Source organism: Symphodus melops (assembly GCF_947650265.1).
Source record: "Symphodus melops genome assembly, chromosome: 11".
Lineage (NCBI taxonomy): Eukaryota > Metazoa > Chordata > Actinopteri > Labriformes > Labridae > Symphodus > Symphodus melops.
The window spans coordinates 21,871,820-21,895,619 of NC_136701.1; the positions used below are offsets into that span (position 1 = coordinate 21,871,820).

The 23,800-nt window shown below is 41.0% G+C and overlaps 2 protein-coding genes across 2 annotated transcripts; one reads left to right on the forward strand and one right to left on the reverse strand.

Moving 5' to 3' along the window:
• Positions 1 to 5,230: 5,230 nt before the first annotated feature.
• Positions 5,231 to 10,425, forward strand: hsd20b2 (hydroxysteroid (20-beta) dehydrogenase 2). Its single transcript, XM_079356023.1, has 11 exons — positions 5,231 to 5,403; positions 6,027 to 6,073; positions 6,710 to 6,785; positions 6,897 to 7,007; positions 8,615 to 8,682; positions 8,771 to 8,815; positions 8,915 to 8,949; positions 9,025 to 9,106; positions 9,234 to 9,299; positions 9,800 to 9,949; positions 10,047 to 10,425. The coding sequence occupies exons 1-11, from the start codon at positions 5,238 to 5,240 to the stop codon at positions 10,167 to 10,169; spliced, it is 969 nt and encodes a 322-aa protein (XP_079212149.1). The 5' UTR covers positions 5,231 to 5,237; the 3' UTR covers positions 10,170 to 10,425.
• A 407-nt stretch (positions 10,426 to 10,832) lies between these two features.
• slc12a9 (solute carrier family 12 member 9) lies at positions 10,833 to 20,776 on the reverse strand. Its single transcript, XM_079355086.1, has 13 exons — positions 20,303 to 20,776; positions 20,026 to 20,160; positions 18,606 to 18,743; positions 18,180 to 18,482; positions 17,945 to 18,052; positions 16,838 to 16,949; positions 16,596 to 16,753; positions 16,434 to 16,516; positions 16,230 to 16,354; positions 15,589 to 15,781; positions 15,332 to 15,506; positions 13,003 to 13,149; positions 10,833 to 12,911 (listed from the first exon to the last, which is right to left on the reverse strand). The coding sequence occupies exons 1-13, from the start codon at positions 20,568 to 20,570 to the stop codon at positions 12,082 to 12,084; spliced, it is 2,775 nt and encodes a 924-aa protein (XP_079211212.1). The 5' UTR covers positions 20,571 to 20,776; the 3' UTR covers positions 10,833 to 12,081.
• Between the last annotated feature and the right edge of the window lie 3,024 nt (positions 20,777 to 23,800).

A 23,800-nucleotide genomic window follows, 5' to 3' on the forward strand; every position in this document is an offset into this window, starting at 1 on the left:
AAAGAAGGTGAAAGTAGAGGCCTATAGTGTACACCAAGGTGCTGATATAGCTGGATATTCAAAGCTGTTTTAAACTCAAAACACATCTTGAGCTCAGCTTGACTGATAGATAGATAGATAGATAGATAGATAGATAGATAGATAGATAGATAGATAGATAGATAGATAGATAGATAGATAGATAGATAGATAGATAGATAGATAGATAGATAGATAGATAGATAGATAGATAGATAGATAGATAGATAGATAGATAGATAGATAGATAGATAGATAGATAGATAGATAGATAGATAGATAGATAGATAGATAGATAGATAGATAGATAGATAGATAGATAGATAGATAGATAGATAGATAGATAGATAGATAGATAGATAGATAGATAGATAGATAGATAGATAGATAGATAGATAGATAGATAGGGTTCATGCTCTTGTTAAGGATCTCATTACTCAATTGTTGCTTGGATGCTTGACTCACCAAAATCATTGAAACACTCCTTTAAATAAGTCTCACTTTAGGGCCATGTTTCTTTTCAATGAACAAAGAAAGCCTTTATGCTTGCATACTCATCACTTACGTTTTAAATTATAGAACTGCAACCACCGGGGGCTTGAAGCTGGTGCAGTGTTTGTAGCCTCATATAACCCTGCTGCACTTGAAATCCTGAGACCTTCACTCAGACTCTCCCTCTCGTCACACTACAGCAGCTAAAGATGCCAATGAAGAAATGAAGCTCAGCTAAAAGCTTATTTTCAAACTTGTAAAATGGGTATGTGTTCAAAGATTTGACCCCTTACTGTACCTACAAAAGCTGAAAAACAAGAAAGGGAACGAGCCAAATGAAGATAGATTCATAAATTCTGCCAAAGTAAGTTGATTGAACTGTCTCTCTCTGTATGATGTGCTCTTCATACTGACATCTTTACGGCCTCCCTCTCTTCCTGATGTAATGCTTCATGTACAGTTCACGTCCTCAGCGCAAAGGTCAGAGTGAGCATTTTACATACGGATAAATTCCAAGAAAAAGCACAAGAAGTATGTGAGCTGCGGGCCGAGGGCAAAAAATAACTTCAGGTAAGCTACTGAAAGTCTGCTGTGGCTCCTTTGACCCCGCACCATGTACAGCTGGAATTTAAGCTTGTTGAGGCTCGACTGGCAGGGTGGGTTTTGTGGCTATTTTGGGCGATGGATAAAAAAAAAAAACAAGATAAGGTTTATATGCAAAATCACAACACAGCTAAATGAACATGGCAAAGCTCCTGCGTGGCTCTTTGAGGGGCTACGAGGGGTCTCCTATGTATGGACGTGTGATGATGTGTTTGTTCTTGTTTGCCCTGCCTTGCAGATTGATAGCAGCCTTGTTGAAGTAATCAGATTAGACAGGTGAGGCTGTGCTAAACTGATCCGCTGCCTGCAAGCCTCTTAGCGACATGACTAACGGCACTGACAGAGATCACTTCGAAGCAAGGTCAGACACACAGCCAGCCCAGTTGAGCACTGAACAAGCCTGGCCTACAACAGAGGCAGCATCAGCAGCTCTGCGCAACACTGACAAGAGAATACATACACTTTTGACCTGAGATGTTCTTATTATAGTAAGTCTGCGTTAGCCCTGTTTTTTTGGTTTACTGCCTTAAACAAGATCAGGGCACAGCATGTAAGGTATAGTACACAGTCTGTGTTGTAGAATTGTACACGGCATATTAAACATTGATGGCATCTAAATCTTTAACAAAGGTGTGAGACTGGCATGTGCATGGTCACATGACTTTCAAAGCTGTCCTGTGATTTTACTAATTTAGAAGTACATCTCTCTTGGACTGCTTTACTTTCTTTAGTGAAGCTTTTTGTCAACGTTAATTAATCAGGTCCTGAGCAAAAAAAACAAAACAAAAAAAACAGGTGGGAGGAGCGATAGAGAAGCTTAGACGATTGCCTCCTCCCTGACCCCACTTAATTGATCAGGTGAATTAATTTGGCTGCCTGCGACGTTTGACGTCACGTACAGTCTTTTCTGGATCACAGATTCAGAGCTGAGGAAATCTTCCATGAAAGTATTTGTGCCCGTTATTTACATTTGGTTGTTACATAACGGTAAACATCCTGTTTTCGTTCTTAGAGAGTAAAGTTATCTCTCACCATGGAGGTGAGACCAGAAGGAAGTGTCTGAATAATTTCTCAGAATGGTACAACACATAATCAAACATCATCATCATCATCACCATCATCAGGAATAACACAAATAGAGTTGTTTTCTCCTAAACTTTATTAAGACCGACTTATTTCTACGACTAGTAACCTACAATCTCCGAAAGCGGAGAAGATCAATGCACTTTAAACGTTTACCATTAAAACCAAGAGACTAGGTCCACTTCTTATCTACAGTCTTGGGCCATTATAGAGACTCTGCTGATATCAGAAACGAACAAACAAGCACCTTCCTCTCTTTAAATTGTGAGATTCATTCACTTCCACACTGTAACCCCCTAATTTTAAGAGTTCATTTTGCTATTTTAATTGTGTTTTTATTGTTATACTTTGTTTATTCTTTGAAATGTAACTTTTAATGGTTAAAATGTATAACAACAATATTAACTTTTTCTGTGCAGAATTTCTTTTGCAGATAAAAAAAAAAAAAAAGTCAGCTGTGCTTTGGTATCCTTCTGCACAATCTCCCTGTCAAGTCTGGCGCCAGCTGTGGTCTATTAGGGGGCAGCAGCACCCTCTAGTGGTTAAGGGGTTAAAGGCTGCAGAGATCTCTGTACCTTTTATGGCAACATTTACTCTGGACTAACTGGCACAATGTCGTAAATATTTTATTGATCTTGTGTGCCTGACATCTTCACTGAATGTGAAAGGCCTCTGAAGGCCTTTTAACACACACCTATACCTACAAGCACACGGCTGCCGCTCTTACATCCAGACCTGTGGATGGTGTGAAAAGAATCACCCTGACATCATCTCAACAACAGATTGGAAAGTGGAAGTCAACTCATCATCGTCATTATACACGCCTTCCTCAATATTTATCCAATGTGGCACTGACTGAAATTCATTAGCCTGGGCTAAAGACAAGAGAAGGCGTGACCTAATTTTCACTAAGGCCCAAGTTCAGACCTTGCCTGACCTGACCAAACCAAAACTAAGGCAACGACAGTCCTGATGATCTCTAAAGTGGAGTGGATAGAGGTGCGTTTATTAAGTCACAGCTTGTATGTAAACTCCAACAAGATGGAGAAGGATTACCTGGGAGGCTGTGATCAAAAGGACAATTACTGAGGAGGATGCCCTCAGCAATGTTTAGCTTCCTGTTCACATACACTCATCCAAGTCCTTAGAACCTGCACTCTGGTGTGTCTAAGAGGAGACCTGCAAACTCTACAACTCCCACAACTTACATTTTCAGCACATTCCCCTTTAAAGCAAGGCACCACTGACATATGAAGCTACTGTAGTTATAGCGCCATCAGCTGGTGCTGTGCTGAAATCCTGGAGGTAAAGCTACACACCAGTGTGGTCTTATCCTGTTGAAGTCGGCTGCAGGTGCTACTCTGAGACATCCAACAGCCGTCCCCTGAAGTCCCTCGAGATAAAGGCACAGAAAGACCTCAACTCAACTCAACTCAACTCAACTTTATTTATAAAGCACTTTAAACAGCCGTAGCTGTGACAAAGTGCTGTACATACATGAAGAGCACAAAACATAAAACATAAGTAAAACACTAACACGGTTAAAACAATAAAAACACTAAAACACTAAAACAAGAGCAGAGTCTCATGCTGGGTTGAAAGCCAAAGAATAAAAATGTGTTTTAAGATGAGTTTTAAAAAAGACCTGACAGAGGAGGCATAACAAGAGCTTCTGTCCTCGCAGCAAAGACAAGGTGTGTTAGAAATAAGTATCCCAGCTGCAGGGTGCGGTATGGAGATGTCCCCGACACCCACCTCAAGATGTTCTGGCATCAAAGGAGAAACTTTAGTGACAGCTGGTGCCACGGCTGTTGACCCTGCAGCTTGTTCTATTAGTATTATAAAAGTGCACCAGGCAGAAATGAGTAACCACTGTACCTGTGGTTACATCTAAATGTAAACGCACATCTTAACAAGCTAACTGTCTGTTGTAAACATAAAAGCATGAGGTCCCAAAATCTAGTTTTCTCCCTTTAGATTATCACAACTAAGACAGCACAGTTTATAAACTATGCAAAGTCTCTTGTGTGATTTACTCTCTGCTGTTAAAGTTAGGAAAACAAAGACTTCCTCGATCTCCTACATGGACTGACTTTATCTGAAGAGGAATTTTGAACTTTAGAGGAAGGACAGATTCTTTTGCAGAGTTAATATATTTAACTTCATATAAACTGTAAAACATTACGACTGACTTTACGGTTCATTGGTCTGATAAAGCATATTATTTTCCTTATCGACTATTATCGCAGTGACATTTAATCTCGAGCATTTTTACTTTATCTCTGTATAAACACTGACTTTACATGTATCAGTAGGGCCGCTTCAGCTGGTGGTAAATCTGACAGATTGTAACTCTGGCTCAGAGTGAGTGAAATATGCACCATCAAAACTAGGTTACTGGGTTGTTTTTTCTCTGTTGCAGGTTTTGGAGGGATGATATCTATGTTTTCGTTTTGTGTTTGTGATTAGATGAAGAAGTGACTCAAGCAAAAACAACAATAATGTGATAGAACTGGAAAAGTGGTGCAAGCAGTTATATAATGACCTCAATGGCTTGCCAAAGTTTAGGAAGATAACCCTGATCACGTCCCTGCGACGTTATTAAGGTTACATTTGCTTGGCTTGGAGCAGCAACTTTAAACAGAAATCCTTGCTTTGCAAATTCTTGGCGCTGAGATTCAAATTTATCTGCAGGAAAAAAGACATTCAATCAAAAAGAAAAACAGGAGACAGCCTTTAAAACACAAGCCTCCTTTTCCTCACCACAGAGGCTGTGATACAGAAGACTAAAGAAAGAAAGCACCTTTTATTTTGAAAGCGATATCTATTGACGTGCAGCTGGAGAAGCACAATCACCCAGACATAATCTAATTCATTCTTCAAACTCTCAATGTGTTATCCAAAAGTCATGAATAAGCAAAGTTATCTGTTCATCCTCTGGGAAAAACGTGGAGGTGGGGGAGGAGCAGAGTTTATACAAGTATAAAAGAAGAACTCCCCACCTTCTTGTGCGCTTTTGTCCATTGCACTCCAAAGTAATCATGTCCAGTCTTGAGCTCTGCTGCAAAACGTCATTCTCTGCTGCTCTGGCCGTCGTTGGAGGTTTAACTGTACTTTTCTTTGCCTGGAGAGTTTGGTGTGGACTTCGAGAGTTTGTTTGGTCACAGTTTTGGAAAGAGGATGTAAGGAAATTTGGTCAATGGGCAGGTAATGCAAATGCACTTTATTTTTTTCCTTGCCAACAGACTTAAAACAGTTTGATATTTAAACAACAAACTGTGCAGATTATGCTGTTTAAATCTGTTTAGATGTGAGTGAGTGTTTACGTGCATGAGTGATTCAGACTATGTAGTGATAATACTTTTCTGATTTTTGACAAATTAACAAAAGTCAAATGTTTCCTGACTTTGAAACTTCAAGGTGTCCATGTCAATATGCTCAGATTGAGGGAGGATTTAATGAAGCTCATATTGAAGTCTATATGCCTGTCATATTTCATACATGTAGCCTGCTGTAGGCTTAGAGGCAGAATTGTTGAACATTTTAAAGGGCTGCAGAAATTATGTGCATGACCCAAAATACATCAATATTTCCACCAAGCCTAACAGGTGTTCAAAGCCGGTCTTTTGTTAAAGTCCCCAAATATGTAATTTATTGGGGAATAAGATAAAAATAATAATGCATCCTTACATCACAATAAGAGCCTCACACCACTTTTACAGCTGAGAAATAAAAGTATAATTACATCTTTTCAAATAAGTACATGCCAGTCTAGAATAATTAAATCAGATTCCTTTGAGTGACATGTCTGCGCTCTCTCCTTTGCACAGTCGTCACAGGTGCAACATCAGGGATTGGTAAAGCTTATGCCAGTGAGGTGAGTATCTAACCTCCATTACGATTCAAATTATGTTTCCAGTGCAAAGCATTTGATACTTTTGAGCTTGCAGTGTTTCATCTTTCTCTGGTGCATCTCTGGTACTGATCATTTATAAAGTCTGCCGTGGCCGGGCTTACGTTTGTGACTCTTTTTAACCCCCTTACCAACCATCACATGACCTCAGATCCTTCTGGTCGTTTCAAAGTCGAGGCTCAAATCTAAAGGAGACCGAGCCTTTGCGATCAGAGCCCCTCGACTTCGAAACGACCTGCCTGAGGAGAAAAGGCGGGAAGAGTCACTGGCATCTTATCACTGTCACTTCCTAAAACTCATATTTATCCACTGGATTTTACATGATTTCTCCTTTTAAGTTTTCTATGAATTGATTTATTAATTAATTACTTTTACCATTTTTATCTATCTGCTCTAAAATGTTGAAGCCTTTTAATTGATCCTTTCCTGTATTCAGTTTGCTGTTGTCCTACATGTTGATGTATTTGCTTTGTCTGTAAAAGCACTTTGTAAACATTAGTTTTTAAAGGTGTTATATAAATAAAGTTGCGATCATTGTTATACTTTTTGTGTTATTGATTTTGAGAACCACCAACATTTTCTGTCCACATTTTCTTGAAGCTCGCACAACGAGGTCTGGATGTTGTTTTGGTGAGCAGATCTACTGATAAGCTTCAAGCTGTCGCAAAAGAGATAGGTGAGCAAAATCCAAATATACCTGTTATAAACTGTTTCTCTGTTTCAGTTAACACTTTGTATTTTCATGGACAAAACTGGAGAAAAAACGAAACGACATTTGTGTTTCTAGAGGAAAGGTTTGGAAGGAAGACTCGGACCATTCAAGTTGACTTCACAGACGGCCACAGTATCTACCCGACGATAGGGAAAGAACTACATGGATTGGAGATCGGAATTCTGGGTAATATATCCAACCTGTGGCTCCTGTCCCGCATGTCATTCCCCACTCTCTCTCTCTCTCTCTCTCTCTCTCTCTCCCTCTCTCTCTCTCGTCCTGATTTCTGACTCAATCTACTTTCCAATCTCTACAAAAAAAGGCACAAAAAGAACCCACCAAACACAGGGTAGAGTAAAACAGTGGACATTTTCTCTAGTGAAGCATAACAAGGTTTTTCTCCTCAGCTAGCAGTGTCCTGGCTGTAGCCTACCTTCATATGTTTTGTCCTGACATGAGGAAATACTTTCAACCTGGAAATGTTAAATGTCCTGGATTTTTCAAAGTTCTTTAAAAAGGCTGAACCTCTTTTTTTTCTCCTTTTTTTAAAAATGCATTTTAAATGTTGATTAAATCTATATTTTGGTCTTCATGATAAAGATTAATGTCAGCTGTCAGTACGGCACAGAGATGAGAAGCAGTGTGACTTTAGCTCTCCTAAACAGACCTCGTTTGATTCCCCAAGCTCATTCAGTTTTAAGTGTCCTGAAGTCAAAGTACAAATATGGAAGGAAAAGGTAAAACAAGGTTTATAGCAGCATTACACTAAGTGTTAACATAGTGTCAGGAAACTCCTCTGGTGAACATAAAAAAAACTTGGGAAAAAACCCCTTTAAGATTTAAAGACACGTTTTACTCATCCTTTGCAAGAGAAATTAGGATATTGATTTCAAACGAGCTGACTTTCCAACTATCAGCCCAGTGTACTGATGTGTACTGATAAAGAGGGACGAGATGTCCTGGTGAAAGGGATTCTTGACTCGAGGGAAGCAGTCTACTTTGACTCATTGTTGACTTCACAAATCACCAGGGCTGGATCATTTACTTTTCAAGAAAATAATAAAATTGCTGCAGAAATCAAAGCAGAAGCAGTTTTATTTGTGGTAGGGGATTGGAAAGTACAGATAAAGCCCACTCTTAATTCCACTTATCCAACAAAAGCATAATTATCTGCAGACAATGTATGTTTAGGCATTGGCAAGATCTAATCAAACAAGGGACAAAATATTTACAAAAGGACTCTGATTAAAGGTTTAAAGTTCACAGAAGCAGCCTCATCGGCTCTCATGTCAGCGAATATTACAAATACTGTAGAAGGTTCATCAAACAACAATATTACAAAGTCAAATATTTACCCAGCAACACTTCCATTCTCCTTCTGTTTGGATAAACACATTAAGTATCATTACTACATATTACTTTACAGATATAATTTGAATGACAATAAGATATCAAATAAAATCCTTCCTGATGTCAAAAAATATGGACCCACATCAGTGTGAGAGGACATGACTCCTCTGGTCTGGAGCAGGGAAGCCACCAGGATTGTCCCTTAAGCCACACGGCCTCTTCGTATTGTAAGAGCCATGAGCTCAATCAATGACAATCAATGTTTTACATGAACACAAATGATGTTTATACGTGGACAATGTTTCAGGGACTCTCACCAGATTGAAGCCTTTTCATTGAAGATTGAAATTAAACACACATAAAACCCTTTCCTATAATAATTCACCACATGTGTGAAGGCTTATTAACGGATCATCTTGTTTGCGTCTTTGTAATCCACACAGTTAACAATGTAGGAATGATGTATTCTGAATCGTGCGACTATTTCCTGGATGTCCCGGATGCTGAACACGTAAGTTAAACATTTCTGATTGATAAATGATTTAATTCACTTTTCAGATGTTTTCTCATTTTCTCTCGTTTTTTTTCACTCTGACCAGAAAATCACCGATGTCATCAACTGTAACGTGCTGTCTGTCCCTCATGTAAGATATATTTAGGCATTAACCATGCAAACGATTTGTACATTATGATTTCTGTTTGCAAACTATACTATAAAAAACTCTTATTTATTTTGTACACAGATGACTCGACTGGTTCTTCCAGACATGCTTGAAAGGTATTGCCATAAAGGTAAATAATGGAAATCTTGTAAATGTCGGATTGCATTCATGAACGTTTCTCTGCTTCCCAGGGGAAAAGGCCTGATCATCAACATGTCGTCTTTAACTGGCTGTCGCCCGCATCCTTTGTTGTCTCTTTATTCTTCTTCTAAGGTACCCTCATCCAGGTGTAGTCATCTACCCGCACACGATTATTCTAATTAGAACAGATCACATAAATTCCCCAATCAGAGCACACCGAGACGCTCATCCACTGGTCTGCTCTTTCTTCTTTTTTTAGAGTTTCGTTTCTTTTTTCTCTGAGGGTCTGCATGCTGAGTACAAGTCAAAGGGGATCAGCGTTCAGGTGAGAATGACAAACTCTCTGGCCCAGTCATATGTACTCCATCCATCGAACAGCATCAAGAAGGAATATGTGTGGAATATAAAGATTTGTTTAATTTCACCTTTATAAATAAAGCACAGTGATGTTTTATTAATATTTTGTACCTTTATCCCATTGTTGTTTTTGAGCTTGGTTACTTTTAAAATGAGTGAAATTATGCAGAGCAAACCTACACATCTGATACAATGTGTGGCTTAGGTTCAATGCCTGCCCTTGTGTTTTTTTTTATCAGTAATAGTGGAGCTGAGCTGACAAATATCTGCTGTGGCTCTCAAATTTTGTTTCTTTGTCTCACAAAATGATTCATTGGTAGATAGACACTTTTCAATAAACTGAGCTTAGCGCTGATGCCTGGTTTATTACAAGGACTATGATTGTGACCATCTGATATATGTGACCATGCTGAAGTTACACAGTCTTTATCATATTCACCCATCTGATCCCTGTTAATCTATCCCCAGTGTGTGGCCCCCTTTATGGTGTCTTCCAACATGATTAAACATATGAAGAGCAACTACTTTGTGAGGAGTGCTGCAGTGTTCGCCCGGGAGGCCTTGAACACAGTGGGTCACTCCAGCTACACCAGCGGCTGCCTGTCCCACGCGCTGCAGGTCAGAGGAAAGACAGAAAACAGACCGTGACCACGTTCAGTCATTTCGATGCTGCTTTATCCCAACACCTCTGCTTCTCTCTCCCATCACACCACAGAGCATGGCCCTGAAAGTGCTCTTACCCGACTGGCTTCGTATGTCATCATTCTTTGTCCAGAAGCAACATCACTTCTTGAAAGTCCAAAACAAAAAGCACGCCAACAAATCAGACACACAGTGAGAAGAAGGGGGAAGAGATGTGCCTGTGAAGAGGACGGAGGCGACTAAATTCAAGAAAGATGACCAACTGGTATTTGTAGTTTTTTGTATTTAGGAAAACATACAACCCTGTTTGTGCCCCATCCTCCCCTGACACCACAGAGGGGGGAAATGCATGATGACAAAGGGGTCAAGCTTGTCCCTTAAAGAGTTAGTGGAGTTGATCTTGAGCAAGGCACGTAAGCCCAGACTGCTCTGGGCGGCCCCCCCCCCCTTTGTGCAGCCCCCTTATTCTGACATCTCACTGTCACTGCTTGCCCATAGGTCCTGTTTGTGCACGAGTGTATTTCAGGCTCATAAATAAGAGTATAAATCTGAACTTCTCCTCGGGAATAAATAAAGTATATAATATAAAAAATACCTTAAAAACCTTTAGGTAACTTGAGAGGCTGGCCAGGTCCTCCAAGGTGCTGCGAAATCTACCAGCGACCTGCAATGAAGACGCACACAGCAAAACAAGAGGAAAAAGAAAATACACCAATATTGAGGTTTTCTTGTTTCCAAAGGGTTAACTTTGACCAGACATCAATTTTAAATATAATTTAACAAAACATACAGTAGGCAGTGAATGGTTGCTTGTTCAGGGTGCAACGATGTTAAAGACGGACTTCACACAGCACACATATTTACTCCTTTGACAGCCGTTTATTATGTACATCTTCAGTTTCAATTTTCAACTTTATTTGTGAGGGACAGTGTGCAATAAAAAACATAAATGTAACCATTTGATGCATTGCACCAGAGTTAGCCTTAGGCTAATGTACATCTGCAGTCCCTTTGGCAGGTAACAGTAACAAATGTCCGTCTTTTAATGCTTTCTCGCTGTGGAACGTGCCAAAGCGGCAGATTGCTTTATTAGCAATTATTTGTGTTTTTATTAAAATTGATTGTTGCCACACAACAAAACATGACAATAGGGCAGTACAATATTTGGTGCATTTTTGTAAAGTGGATTAATAAAACAAGCTCTGGTATTCTTCATTTGGTCTGAATCATCATTGGTCCAAGTCCTGACTGAGGCTATTACAGTAACCATGATTACACCTCCCCCTGATGTATTATAGACAATCTCAGTTATTATGTGCATTATAGACAGTCTGCATTATCACGTTTGTTTTCCTACGTTAGGACGTACAACGGCAAAAAAGCGTTTATCGTTTTGAGCTCAGATGAACTAAACTGACGAGCTACATGTGAACAGGACAAGCGTTTGCAAAGACGCCTCGAAACTAAAATCAGTAATTAATACAGTTAATGCATTTGCATCATTGGTCCTGCAGACACCAGCAGACGTGAACATGTAGAAGCAAGCAGAACACAGAGCTAGGAGTTAAAATAAAGGAAAGATTACCAGTAGCTCAACTTCACTGAGAAAGTGAACCAGGACAGATGCTTCATGGAAAGTAGCATAAAGTCCACAAATGCATCATTTCATCCCTGCAATTATATACAGACAACTCTTAATCCGTAATGCTCAAACAAATAGCTTTTGTTCAAAAGTCTTTGACACATTTCGATTACTGTCTTGTGTTTAAGGACAGTACTACTGTTATTGAAAACACAATATTATATTAACTTCATTCAGGCAGACACGCATATTGCCTTGTTTCTCGGCTTAATCACAAAGCCATTTCAAGTACTTGAAAATAGGAACTATCCTCACTGAACGCAAAAAGTGGAGTAATGTTTAAAATGCATTCAAGTGTGGTCCTTCCTGCGCTTCAGTAAAACATCATACCTACCCCAACTCCATGTTTCATTTGTGTCAGTTTTACATGAAGAGTTTTTTTTTATAGTGCTAGTGTTAGGGGGGATACGTGGACAGAAAAGCTGCAGCTTCATGTACATTATTGAAAAGTGATGACTGCTCATGCTCACAGTCCTGTGTATGTGACTGGAGTGACACCGTGAATCAGCAGCGTTGGCCCGAGATTATTAGTGACTGCTTCCAAGTGAGCCAAATACTGCTGTGAGTGGCTGCGTTGAGCAGGAGGCCGAGGCAGATACAGGAAGCAAACGGCAGCTTGTGAGCTGTGCTCCAACAGCATGCAGTTCACCGCAGACAGAAAGTCCTCCGACAGAGCGTGTCTCGGTTCTCCAACCGGCTGAATGTGGTGCTGCACCACTGTGTCCCATGGCACGATCTTTATCGACGCCCTGATCCTCAGCTTCCTCAGCAGCTCTCTGAACGCCTCTTCGTTTACCACCCAGCCCTGGTCGTTGGACTCGGTCTCCACATTCAGAAAGATTCTCATCCTCGCACGGCGCCATTTGTGAGACATGTTGAGCACGCAGGCCATCTGCAGCAGAAAGAGGCTGCACACGTCCTCGTAATCACGGCTGCCTGGCTGGAGCAGGTTGAGAGGCCACACATCAATAGTCCGCTCCGAGCCATCCACCTTACTATCTTTATCCTCACCCTCTAACTGGAAGAAATAGCGGGCAAGGCACGCATTCTTGCCCATTTTTAAGGCGTCAGAGATGATCCCTACGTACTCCTCAGGGGACAGCGAGCGCGGGCTCTCAACGTGTCGGACTGGGGGGAAGTGGGCTTGCAAAGACGGCAGGTCAACCCCAAAATTATACTCGCCATCGCTCCCTTGTCCCATGGAAGAGTTACAGAAGGCCGTGTCCTGCAGGAAGAAGTCGTCTGGAGTGCAGCTGTCATAGAAACCCAAAATCAGGGTGTTGGGCTTCATGCCACCTTTGAGAAACAAAAACAAAACGTTTGTGCTCAAAAGACAGTGGGTACCAAGAAAGCTGCATCGTAATGAGAAAGAGAAATCCAAGCTTACCGAGGCCTGTGATTCGCAGCAGATGCTGTGTTCCCTGTCTGACAGAGGGCGACAGCGAGAGGTCCACGAAGGCCTTCACATCCAGTTTATCAACCAGGCTCAACCAGAAGTTGTACTGCTGCTGGATCGGGTCTGTAGGCATGGCGTCTACAACACAGAGAAAAGAGAGAAGCTGTGAGTGGAGGAAAAGTATTCAGGCTCCACATAGAGGACAGCAACACTATGTAAAAAATCCTCCTACAGAAGGTAAAGAGCAACAGTATCATTAACAGAGTGGAAGAAAAGATTCATGATCCAAGAAGGAATTTTAACAGTGAAACCAGATATTTATTATCACATGATGTTGTAGCCCAGTTAATACCAATGCATTGATGAATTCAAACAAATTGTGTTATTTATTTCCAGCAGTGAAGGTAAAATGAGCTGAAGATTCCTCGGTTAAGGAAGCAGGAAATAAAACAAACGTGTCTCCTTTCCTCTTCAGCATTTCTTAGTCAGCCTGAAGAATAAATACAGTTTTACTAGTGTCTGCGTGCTTTGAATGTTCAAAGATTGTTTAATCTTTTTTTTTTAACAACATAAAATCTGTATCAGAAAATTTACAGAAAATGTCAAACAGATGTAGTTGATGGAAAGAACCAAACGTTCCACTGAAATGATAGAGACAAGAAACTAAACAGATACACTCAGGCTGAGCATGAGTACCTCCTATTTGTACTTAGTACAATGCAACACATCATAATGGACACCAGGGGGCATCAAGAGAACCTGTTAGTAAGAGATAATAAAACAAATATACAGCAAACACTGTTTGTATATCCAAAGAGGGCATCATACTGAATATAATGACAAAGTAAACACATCTGTCTGCTTCAAACTCTCAGCCCTGGTGCTTTGACGAAAACTTAGACTCTCATTAATAATGCAAGAAAGGCAGCAGATGGAAAGTGAAAGCCCAGGAGGCAGCCTTCCATGAGGGGCGCCCACAGACCTCAGGTAGTCTGACCAGAGCTGGTTTACATCATCAGAGCCATGCAAACTAGTTCAACATGTCCTGCCTGTCTTGATATTGTGAATTAATACATTTTAATTCAGCATACATGTGATAGTGATTGGACATCAAAACTCGTTTGTTCCTGTATTCTCAGGGATGTTTTGTGTCTTTTCACAGATGATTTGTTTTGCTTTTATTTCCTGTGATTGTGAAAGCCTGAGGAAGACAGGAAATGTGCAAAGAATGCAAATCATGAAGATAATTTGATCAAAGAGTTTAAAAGGCGGCTCTGCTGTTGTCATAGCCGAAGTAACAAGCCCAAATTAATGTCTGCAAACAGGATTACAGCTGCCTGCTGCTACCTGCATGTAGTTCACATTTTAGCAAGATTTGAACATGTTCATTTTGCTTTACTCGTGAAAAAAACCTCACCTCAACTGCACTCGCCTTCCCACCCTGCTGAAGGAAGGAATTATGCATTACCAAATTAATAACTATAATAGGGTCACTACTGTTTCTTCACCACCTAAATCAGACTGAATAAATACATTACGCAGTTCAAGGACTATTTCACAAGCCTTCCACAACAGCTTTCAAAACACGTCTGATCCGACGTCAACATAAAAGAGGGATTCATGTTGTTTTAACAATTTCAAATCGGAAATTACTTTTTTTTTTTCATTATTTGAACAAAAAGTGCCCTTTTACCAGACGCACACAGAGAGACAGCTGACTAATATAAACAACTCCTCTGCAGCCTGGGATGGTATGTGAAAGGGCATGAACGTCCATACAGGAAGCACTCAACATAAAAAAAAAAAATGTTTCAAGCAAAAATCAAAGGCTAAAATGAATCCCTCTATTGTGTTGAAACATGCTCAGACTGTTATTTAAAGATTTGAGAAATAAGATTACAAATATGAAATGCATTAATAAGTTTAGTCTGAAACGAGGAGTGATGAAACAATAGTTAACTTACTGCAGATTTTATTTGGTAATGACTTATTGCTTATTTCAGAGTGTGCAGTACAGGTAGGGAAATATCAAGAATCCTATTTCTCTGCTTACGGGTTTCATTAAACTGATCCGGGATGAAATGATCATGTGAGTAATGGCAGCTGAAGTCTCGCCCTAATGTGACGTTCATGCAGGAAGTTAATCATTTTAATAAACTAGTTTATTTTTTATTCCCTTTGAATGCTTTAACATTTTACAAATTTGCAGGAGGTAAAGTCGCTCAAATGTACCCAAGCCCCGCCCACTAACCTCACAGATAAAAATCATTTAATAGTGTAAGCTGCACATGGCCATCGCAGACCATCCGCAGAAAATTACCCAGATCTCCCAGCTGCACGTGGCCCAACACGAACAGTCCTCCCTTCTTCAGCTGGTTGACGAACAGGATGAGCTGACAGGAAGAGCGAGGGTTGGCCACCATTAGCAGCACCTGCGGCCTCCAGAACTTCACGTGGTCTTTCCTCACGTCCAGCATCAACAGATATTTGCGTACCTGAAGAAAACAGACTTTACAGCGAACTGTAGCATACGCTTGATTGTCTGTTTACATCTTCATCTACAGGAGACATCGATACCTGATGGAAAATGAGAGCCTGGCTGATGTAGCCCCAGCTGCTGGTGGGTGATCTGTAGTGGAGGAAAAGAAGCAGCAGCAGCAAAAGCACGATGCTGCCTGAGGAATAAACAGGGTTGATGACAAACATCATCACCAAACAGCTCAGGATCCCCAGAAGGCAGGTGTGCCAGGAGAAGAGCTGGAAGGTCGGTCTGTAAAAAAGAGTTCAAAAAGTCAATTATGATCACTTTTCCTGTCTTGAAGACAATTAAACAAAGGTCAAATGAAGTGTAAAAAGGCTGTTTGGTTTTTGGAACTTGTGCTAAACTTTTGGCTTTCAAACTGAGCCAGCAATCAGCGAAAGAAAGTACCTTAAGCTTCTCTACCTTTTAAGCTTTTCTCGAATCACTGAGCAATTCTAGGTTTTTTTTTTCCTGCATCCTAAGCCTGAGCACATGACATCAGTTAACGTTTGAAGTAGGAGTAAATGGCGGGCAATCCTAGTGACAGTTTGATTCAGAATTAAGGATTTTTCTCCACATCCATCCGTTTAAGGGTTTCGGATGTTGCATTGACAGTATGCTGGTGACAGATAAAAAAGATAGCTGAACACTTATCTGCTTATAAAGTGGCGGTTTTCATTCTTTTTTTTTTTTTTACCTGAAATTTGGTGCAGATGCCCATTCCAGAGCCAAACAGGCTAGGTCGACGGCAGCGTAGGCAAGCAGGTAAAAAACAGTCACCAAGGCTGCGACAGAGTTGAGCTCGCCTGCGAACACTACGCACTGAAACACAAGCACAAGGCAAACCTCAGGACGCTGCTCGTAATAATACAGGATAGCAGTCTGCAGAAGATCTCCTCACTTGTGCCAGACCCCAGGTGTACAGCACAGCCACCCATGGGTTCCCCGAGCTTGATGTGATGGCAGCGGGCGCTAACGGCAAACCTGCGAGGAAAATGTACGTCACACAGGAAAATCCACTGTAAAAGAGAAACCACTGTTGGGTGAAAACGTCGATCCGTACCAAAGAGGTGATCCACAGCGAGCGCATGAAGGATACGCGACGCTCCAATTAAAGAACACATGGCAGCCGACAGCGAAGCGCAGTATATCCCGATGGTGACAAATGGTGGCCAGATGTTTATTTTCTGCAAGAACCCATAATCCTGAATCAGCATGGTCCTGAAGGAAAATCAAATCACAACAAATTAGGGATCCGTCTTTATGTGGTTAAATCACACCACACCATAATGAACATCGTCTCACCTGTCACAGGTGGCGCTGACCATGAGGAGGAGGAGGACGTAGACTGTAAATGTGTAAAACACCGCTGAGATGGTGCCTTTAGGGATGGCAATACTCGGATTTTTCAGCTCCCCTGAAGAGATTTGGAAGAAAAAATGTCAGGCTCTTCACGTTTGTATGTAAGAGCAATATTTAGATGAAGTAAAGGTGGACAAGAGTTTATACTGTAAGTGTCTCCTGTTTGACATAGTTCAGAACATGCAGAATATTAAATGGTAATATTCCTTTAAATCCTGCTGAGCAATTTGATTGGAAGAGAGGGCTTCCATAAGTGCTGGTAAAGAGTACAACAGCTCATACATTAGATTAATTTTAAAAGGGCGGCTGTGGAGAGACGAAATATGGAGACAAATAGCATCAGGACCAGGGGTTGAACCTGCCACCAATGCAATGTGGACTGTATCCTCTGTACATGTGACGCATGCTCTACTAAATAAACTAAATGGTCAGATGCCTAGATTCTTTTTTTAAGGTTTATTTTGGGGCTTTTTTATGCTTTTAATAAGAGACAGGACAACGGATGGACTCATCAATTGGGGAGAGAGAGAGAGAGAGAGAGAGAGAGAGAGAGAGAGAGAGAGAGAGAGAGAGGAATGACATCCAGAAAAAAAAAAGTCCAGGGTCGGATTCGAACACAGGACTCTAGCCTCTGTACATGGGGCACACACACTAACCACTAGGCTACCAGCCCCTCCAGCTCTTAGATTTTAGCAACAAAAAAAAAATCACTCAGCTTCAGGTGCTCTTCACATCCTTCATGGATGTTTTAATTATCGTTACAGCAAACTATCTTTACCAGAACATAAAGATGGAGGAGTGCAGTGTTGTTGAGAAACAGAAAAGTTAAGGAGCTTGTGGTGATAGTGGAGTCAAGTGATTATAGAAACAACTATAATCTAATGTTACTTATTACCTACTACTTCATGCAGTATCAACCCAGTTCTACTACTGTAAAGTAAGATTTCCGTTAGAAACTCACAATCTGTATGTATGTCCATAATATCAATCAATGCAGCGTTTACCTTTAAACTAAAGCAAAAGATAAGATGTAAGAAAACAAGCATGTACCTGACATGTTGGCTCCAGCCATGATCCCAGTGCAGCTGGTGAAAAAGACAGCAAACACGGTGGCAAAGGACATGACGGTGTTGGTGCTGTAGTCCAAAGAGTAACCAGCTGCAAGTCAAAAAAAAAAAAAAAAAGAGGAAGGAAAGAGACGTTATTAATAGATCACATTTTTTTCTTTTGTGAAATCAGTTTCATGACCTCACTAACAACCTCCTCACAGAGCCCCGACACTCACAGTCCAGGTTTTTTTTCAGAGTGGTAGAGCTGAAGCCTGTGTAGCTGGCGTTGTACTGGGTGGACTGGTTACCAGGTCCCGGATGTCTTATGATAAAATCAAATGGTTTGACCGCCACAGAACTAATGAAGATGGAAATCAAGGATGCGGTGACCACCAGCAGGATGACGAAAGCAGTACGGGAGTAGATGTGGGCGCCCACAAGACAAACAATGAGGCACAGCAGAAGGACTACTGATGAGTACAGCACCGTGTACCAGTAACCATGAGGGAGCACTCGGAAGCCCTCAGCCAGATGCGTGTCTATAACAAAGAACAAAGACAAAGAAAATGGTTATACTTAACATGTAATTCAACTGAGAACTCTTGAAACATAGAAGGAATATATAAAGACTATAAGAATCACAGAACATAACTAAAACTTACCAGGATTTGTCCCAAAGACATCAAGTATTGCCTCAACAAGTCCAAGAACGTACTCTCCACATGCACATACTTTGGCTAAGAAGAACATCAAACCAATGCTTCCTCCAAACTCGGGGCCCAGAGAGCGACTTATCATGTCTGGTGTCATTTAGCTAAGGTCAAGATGTTTTAAGCCAAATTAATAGAATTAAATCGCATCGATTGTATACGGACTTGGAGCTGCTGACTCTATTCCCAACAACTGCAAACTCATCTGCAAACCTCCCAGTGTCTGCTGCATGCCAACACTTGATGGAGCCAACAAAACCACATCATCAAGAGAAAGCAGAGATGCAGTTCTGTTTTTCCCAAACTGGGCCCTCTCTTCAACATGGCTTGACCCTGAGATCTTGTCCATGAAACTCACAAGCAGAATCAATGAAAGGGGCCGCCTTGATGTCATTGACTTTGTGCTAAAGATGTGTACACAGCTCTGGCTTTTGGTTATGAGACGGATGGCAGGAGCCTACTTTTGAGCACCCTGAAATAAACTTGCCTCCCCACTTTGAATCGTGTAAAGGTTCGCCAGAACTTCCTTCAAGCCAAACTCAAGTCCATACGAAGGAGTGGCTGCTGTTTCATCAACTACAGAAGCTACAGCCCTTGTAGCCAACCAGGAACCTGTCTGCAGCTTTTGAAAACCTCGAGTATACCAAGGCAAGAACGACTCCTCTCCAAATCTGACAGATCTCTGCTGTTGTCGACTGCAGCCTCTTAGGGTGGCAGGCGGCCCTCTGGCTACAATTCCTATTATTTGCTTCAACGACGAAGGCTTCAAACATGGCCCACTCGCAAGAAAGCAGCAGACCCCAAATAAAGTGGATGGATTATATTGTATCATACCTGTAATATTGTTTTCCACATCTAAATACTTCCTAAAATGCATTATTGGTAATCCCTGAGTAATCTAAAAAAAAAAGGAAAAGTGCTAGTTGTTCCTCGATCAATGTAGCCCAGTATGGCAGGGGTCTCCAACAGGCGTATACGAATATAAAAATAGTAATGTGAATTTTCAGAAACATAGCTTACTCTGTGGCACAACAAGAAGTGTAAAATATTCATGTTGTTTTTCTTGGAACTTGATTTGAATTTAAGATTATTGATAAATGCAAATGCAAGCGATGTGATGCAGGTAGCTCTTGGCCTCTTTTATTCTTTTCAAAGCAGCTCTCAGATGAAGAAAGGTTGGAGACCCCTGCAGTATGGAGTATCAGACATTGACGTGTACCAACACAAAGTGAAAGGATCCTGATGCCATCCTTTCTTAGCTCCCACAAAAAAAATCCATCAACAGAGTCCAATGTTAAAAAAAACTGCACTGGAACATCTCTAACTATAGGCAAATCAAGTTGCATTAAAAAAACATTTTGAGTAAGGATACAGTAGGCTCCACCGCCCTGCACAGCCCCATTGGTGGAAATGGCGCAGATGGACAGTATTGTAAGGGATATAATGGTGTAGGCTACAAATACCATTAAAAGTCCCTGTAACAGCCCCGCATGACCAACCACAAACCCTGCAAGAGAGAGATCACGTCTACGTTAGTCACAACTGTACTAACACAATGACTCACTTATACTCCAACATACAAACACACACTGTCTGCAAACCAAATCAGCTTTCTGGTTTTCTAATCTCTCCATTCATGCACCGCTCACCCATTCTCAGAAACAGAATAATGCTGAACATGGAGAGGATGGTCGGCACCATCACGCCAAAAAACGTGTCCAGTTGTCGGGGGTCTTTGGTGGGCGTGTCAGAGCCAGAATCTGGGGTAGAATCTGTCTTCGCGCCACACGCTGCTGCGGCCACATTCAAACCACAAACCCCTGAGGGGATCAGGGGGCTGCGTTCGTTCAGCATGGCTGGTAAAGAGTTTGATTGCCCTGTGAGACAGAAAACAAATGAGGACAGAAAATTTGACATCAGACTAATTTCTACTGTCGAGCGAACAGTTCATTAATGTTATAGAACTCAGCATTTATAAGTCTTTTGTTGCAAGCTTTGTGAAGGAAAGCGCTTTCCATCCTTCAGCCCCACAGGAAAAGCACATTGCTTAATTTATTGCTAATGCATACTTTGTTCCCATTATTATGGTGAATAATTGAAAAACCTTAAAGGTAAAGGTCATGCACCGCACAAAGTTCACTTTTAAGTCTTTTTTTTTTTTTGTGCTTTCTAGACGCATGTATTTCAGAGACAAACCAGGTTCAAGTAAAACATATTGGTTTTTTTCTGAATTCGAAGCTTCTGTATAGAATCGAAACACCAAACAGCCCACGCAAGCAAACACTTGCTTTGGCCTTCTGAGAATGAGCTCCCATTCTTTTTCCCTCTCCAGCCCTCACTGAAGATCATCATGTGCGCAGTAGCACATGTCCTGCACTGTGATGTGAATGCCTCCAGCCTCATGTAAACACATTGTTTACTTCAAAGTGTTGTCAGGCTTCGGGCATATACAAGTATTTGATTATAAGGGCAATCTGAACACAATTCAAGATTTGGACTAGATCAATATGTTCAACCATTTCTTTCATGTCAAATTAATTTTGCTTCATCCAGGTCTGAAATAAAAACAGGTTCAGCAGTCGTCAGCTCCAACAAAGGTATGTACTCAAGTGGGATTTGAGGCTATGGAGGTAACTTTCGGATTAACTCTGGGTTTTCAGAACTACAAAGACAGTTCACGACTCACTGTGGTAGACTGCCAAAGTAACTTGTGCAGAACACCTAACCTAGATAGTTATGTTTGGAAAGTCTGTGAGCTGATAATCAGGGAAGAGAGCAGCAATCACTTTGTCTTTAAAGTTGGATTTTACATGTGAAATTATTTTAAAAAGTTTAATTTCTGCTTCACTGATATCATCCCACAACAAAGGCTGAAAAGTTGTTGATCCTACAGGACACAAAATAATTGTTAAACATACAATCGCTTTTAATTACACTTTTATTAGCTCCATCGCTCTGTTTGTTACAGTCAGGCCTACAGCTATAATAATACACTTTTGACTGTCAGACACGCTCATTTTATATATATGCAACAACAAAATGAAATGGAATAAACAGAAGCTTCTGGTCAGATATATCACAGACTAATGATGGACAGAGATATTAAAGCTTTGGCTTTTATTACCACTTCACAATCAGCAAGTTTTCTTTTCTTAAAGTTCTTCCTGCATCTTGCAAACAGTTGTATTGGTTGTTGTCTGTTTAAGTTTTAACTTCCTCTTCTAATATATATTGGTCTTGTTTACGGCTATTGGCGCTTTGTTCATGTGAACGTGCACACAGAAACTCTGGATTGATTTATTGAGTTGATAAGCTGCCTCAGGGAACAGACGGCCTTTAGGGGGGTCAGTGAAGCCAGGTAACCCAGAAATACTCTGGATTATACTGAACTGTAGTACAGGCCTTTAATAATACAGCAAGGGACAGCTCACCCGTTCTGTCACTTTTTCTAAACGAAATCTCTTCTTTCTGTGCTTTTGCAGTCTCTGTAAAACTCTACAACAAAGAGTCTGCGCTTGAAGTTTGCATCTCTTCATAATGAAAGCTTAAGCTCACACCTCATGCTGGTATGTGGAGTCACCTGATTCACATCTGGGTGTCTGATTTTACACACAGCTTAAAAAAAAGAGCAGACATCTTAGTATTCTGTGCTCAGGCACCATGTCTGTTTCTGTCTCTTAGGTGCTAGTGGTCACCTTTTCTATTTTCTCTGAGTGAAGCAGTTTCCATCAGTGAGGCCGTTAGAGCTGCTTTAGATCGGCTACAGAGATCACATGATTCCCGACTGGCATATTTTACACAACAAAGCATGATTGCACATGACGGACATAAGCTCCACATTATTTTATGGTTCACACCCTGTAACTAATTTTTAGTCTACAACAGGTATTTCCATTAGTTTGACTGAAGATCAGAAGCTTTCAGTTGATACATCACAGACTAATATCGCTCAGCATCATTCAATCAATAATAAAATCAACTTTTCAAGCTATTTTTGCACAAACAGACTGGTGCCAGCTGCTCAGGATTTGGGTTTTTTCTGCATCTTATACTTGCAACTGAATGCGTGGAGTTTTAAGTCAGTGAAACAATCTGAGACTTGAAATATTAAGAATGATGATAAATTATTATTTTGATAGTTTTTTTTGTGTTGAACGAGTGAGCCAACTTATCTACACTTCTGTCCACATCTGGTTGACTTAAAGCCTTTTAAGCACTCAAACCATAATTAATGCAACGGTATTTATTCATAAATTTACAACTCTGATTTATAAATATTAAATAAATTACATGGAAAACAGGTAAACTCTCAACCTCCTCATCTTGCAGTTCAGAAGGGAAGTAAAACATTTAAAAGGCCTTCATGGGCTATAATTAATAAAGTTGCTCTTCTACAATAAAACATGTCATTAAGTCCCACGCTCCGAAAGAGGGTGTTTAAAATGCACTTGACATGTTTGTGAAGATGAAGTAGACCGCCTGAAAATACAGGCTGGCCCTCTCAAGGTCCGCGGACCACACTTTTCAAACAAGTCGGTTACCAAAATAAATCATCGTTACCGTGGTGGTTACGTAGTATTTGGGTGGGACAACTGCGACAGTGAAACTTTGCGTCTTTTAGGATGTCAAAAATGTCAACAAAAAATACGCTACATTTTCATCCACATCCCGGCTGAACGTGTTTACGTTTTGAAGCTGCGCGTGAAGAAGTGGCACGCGCAGGCTGCTCACAGTGCTGTCATAAAAACCGGTTTAAAGTCCTCGCGCAGTGTGTCATCCAAACGGCAACATCTGTCTTTCAAAAAGACACACCCATTATAGATGTTTCATGACCCCGCAGAAAACACCAAGAACGGTCAAACTTACCCCCCTTTTGAAGCAGCTCTGGAGAGTTTTTACGCACTTCCTGCTTGGCACCCCTTGTTTCTGCGTGAGCCCGCTGGAGCGTGCGCGTCTCAGCGGTGAGCCTCCAGGAGAATATGTCCAGGGTCGGATGCGCAGAGGACGGAGGACTGTGACCACAGCAGGCCGGTGCACAGGGCTGAGTTGTGTCTCGAGTTGGATGCTGTGAAAGATGTGCTGCCCAATAACAACAGTGCAGCCATGGCACGCCTCGTCCCCCTTATTATTTGTTCTTAAGCGTCACG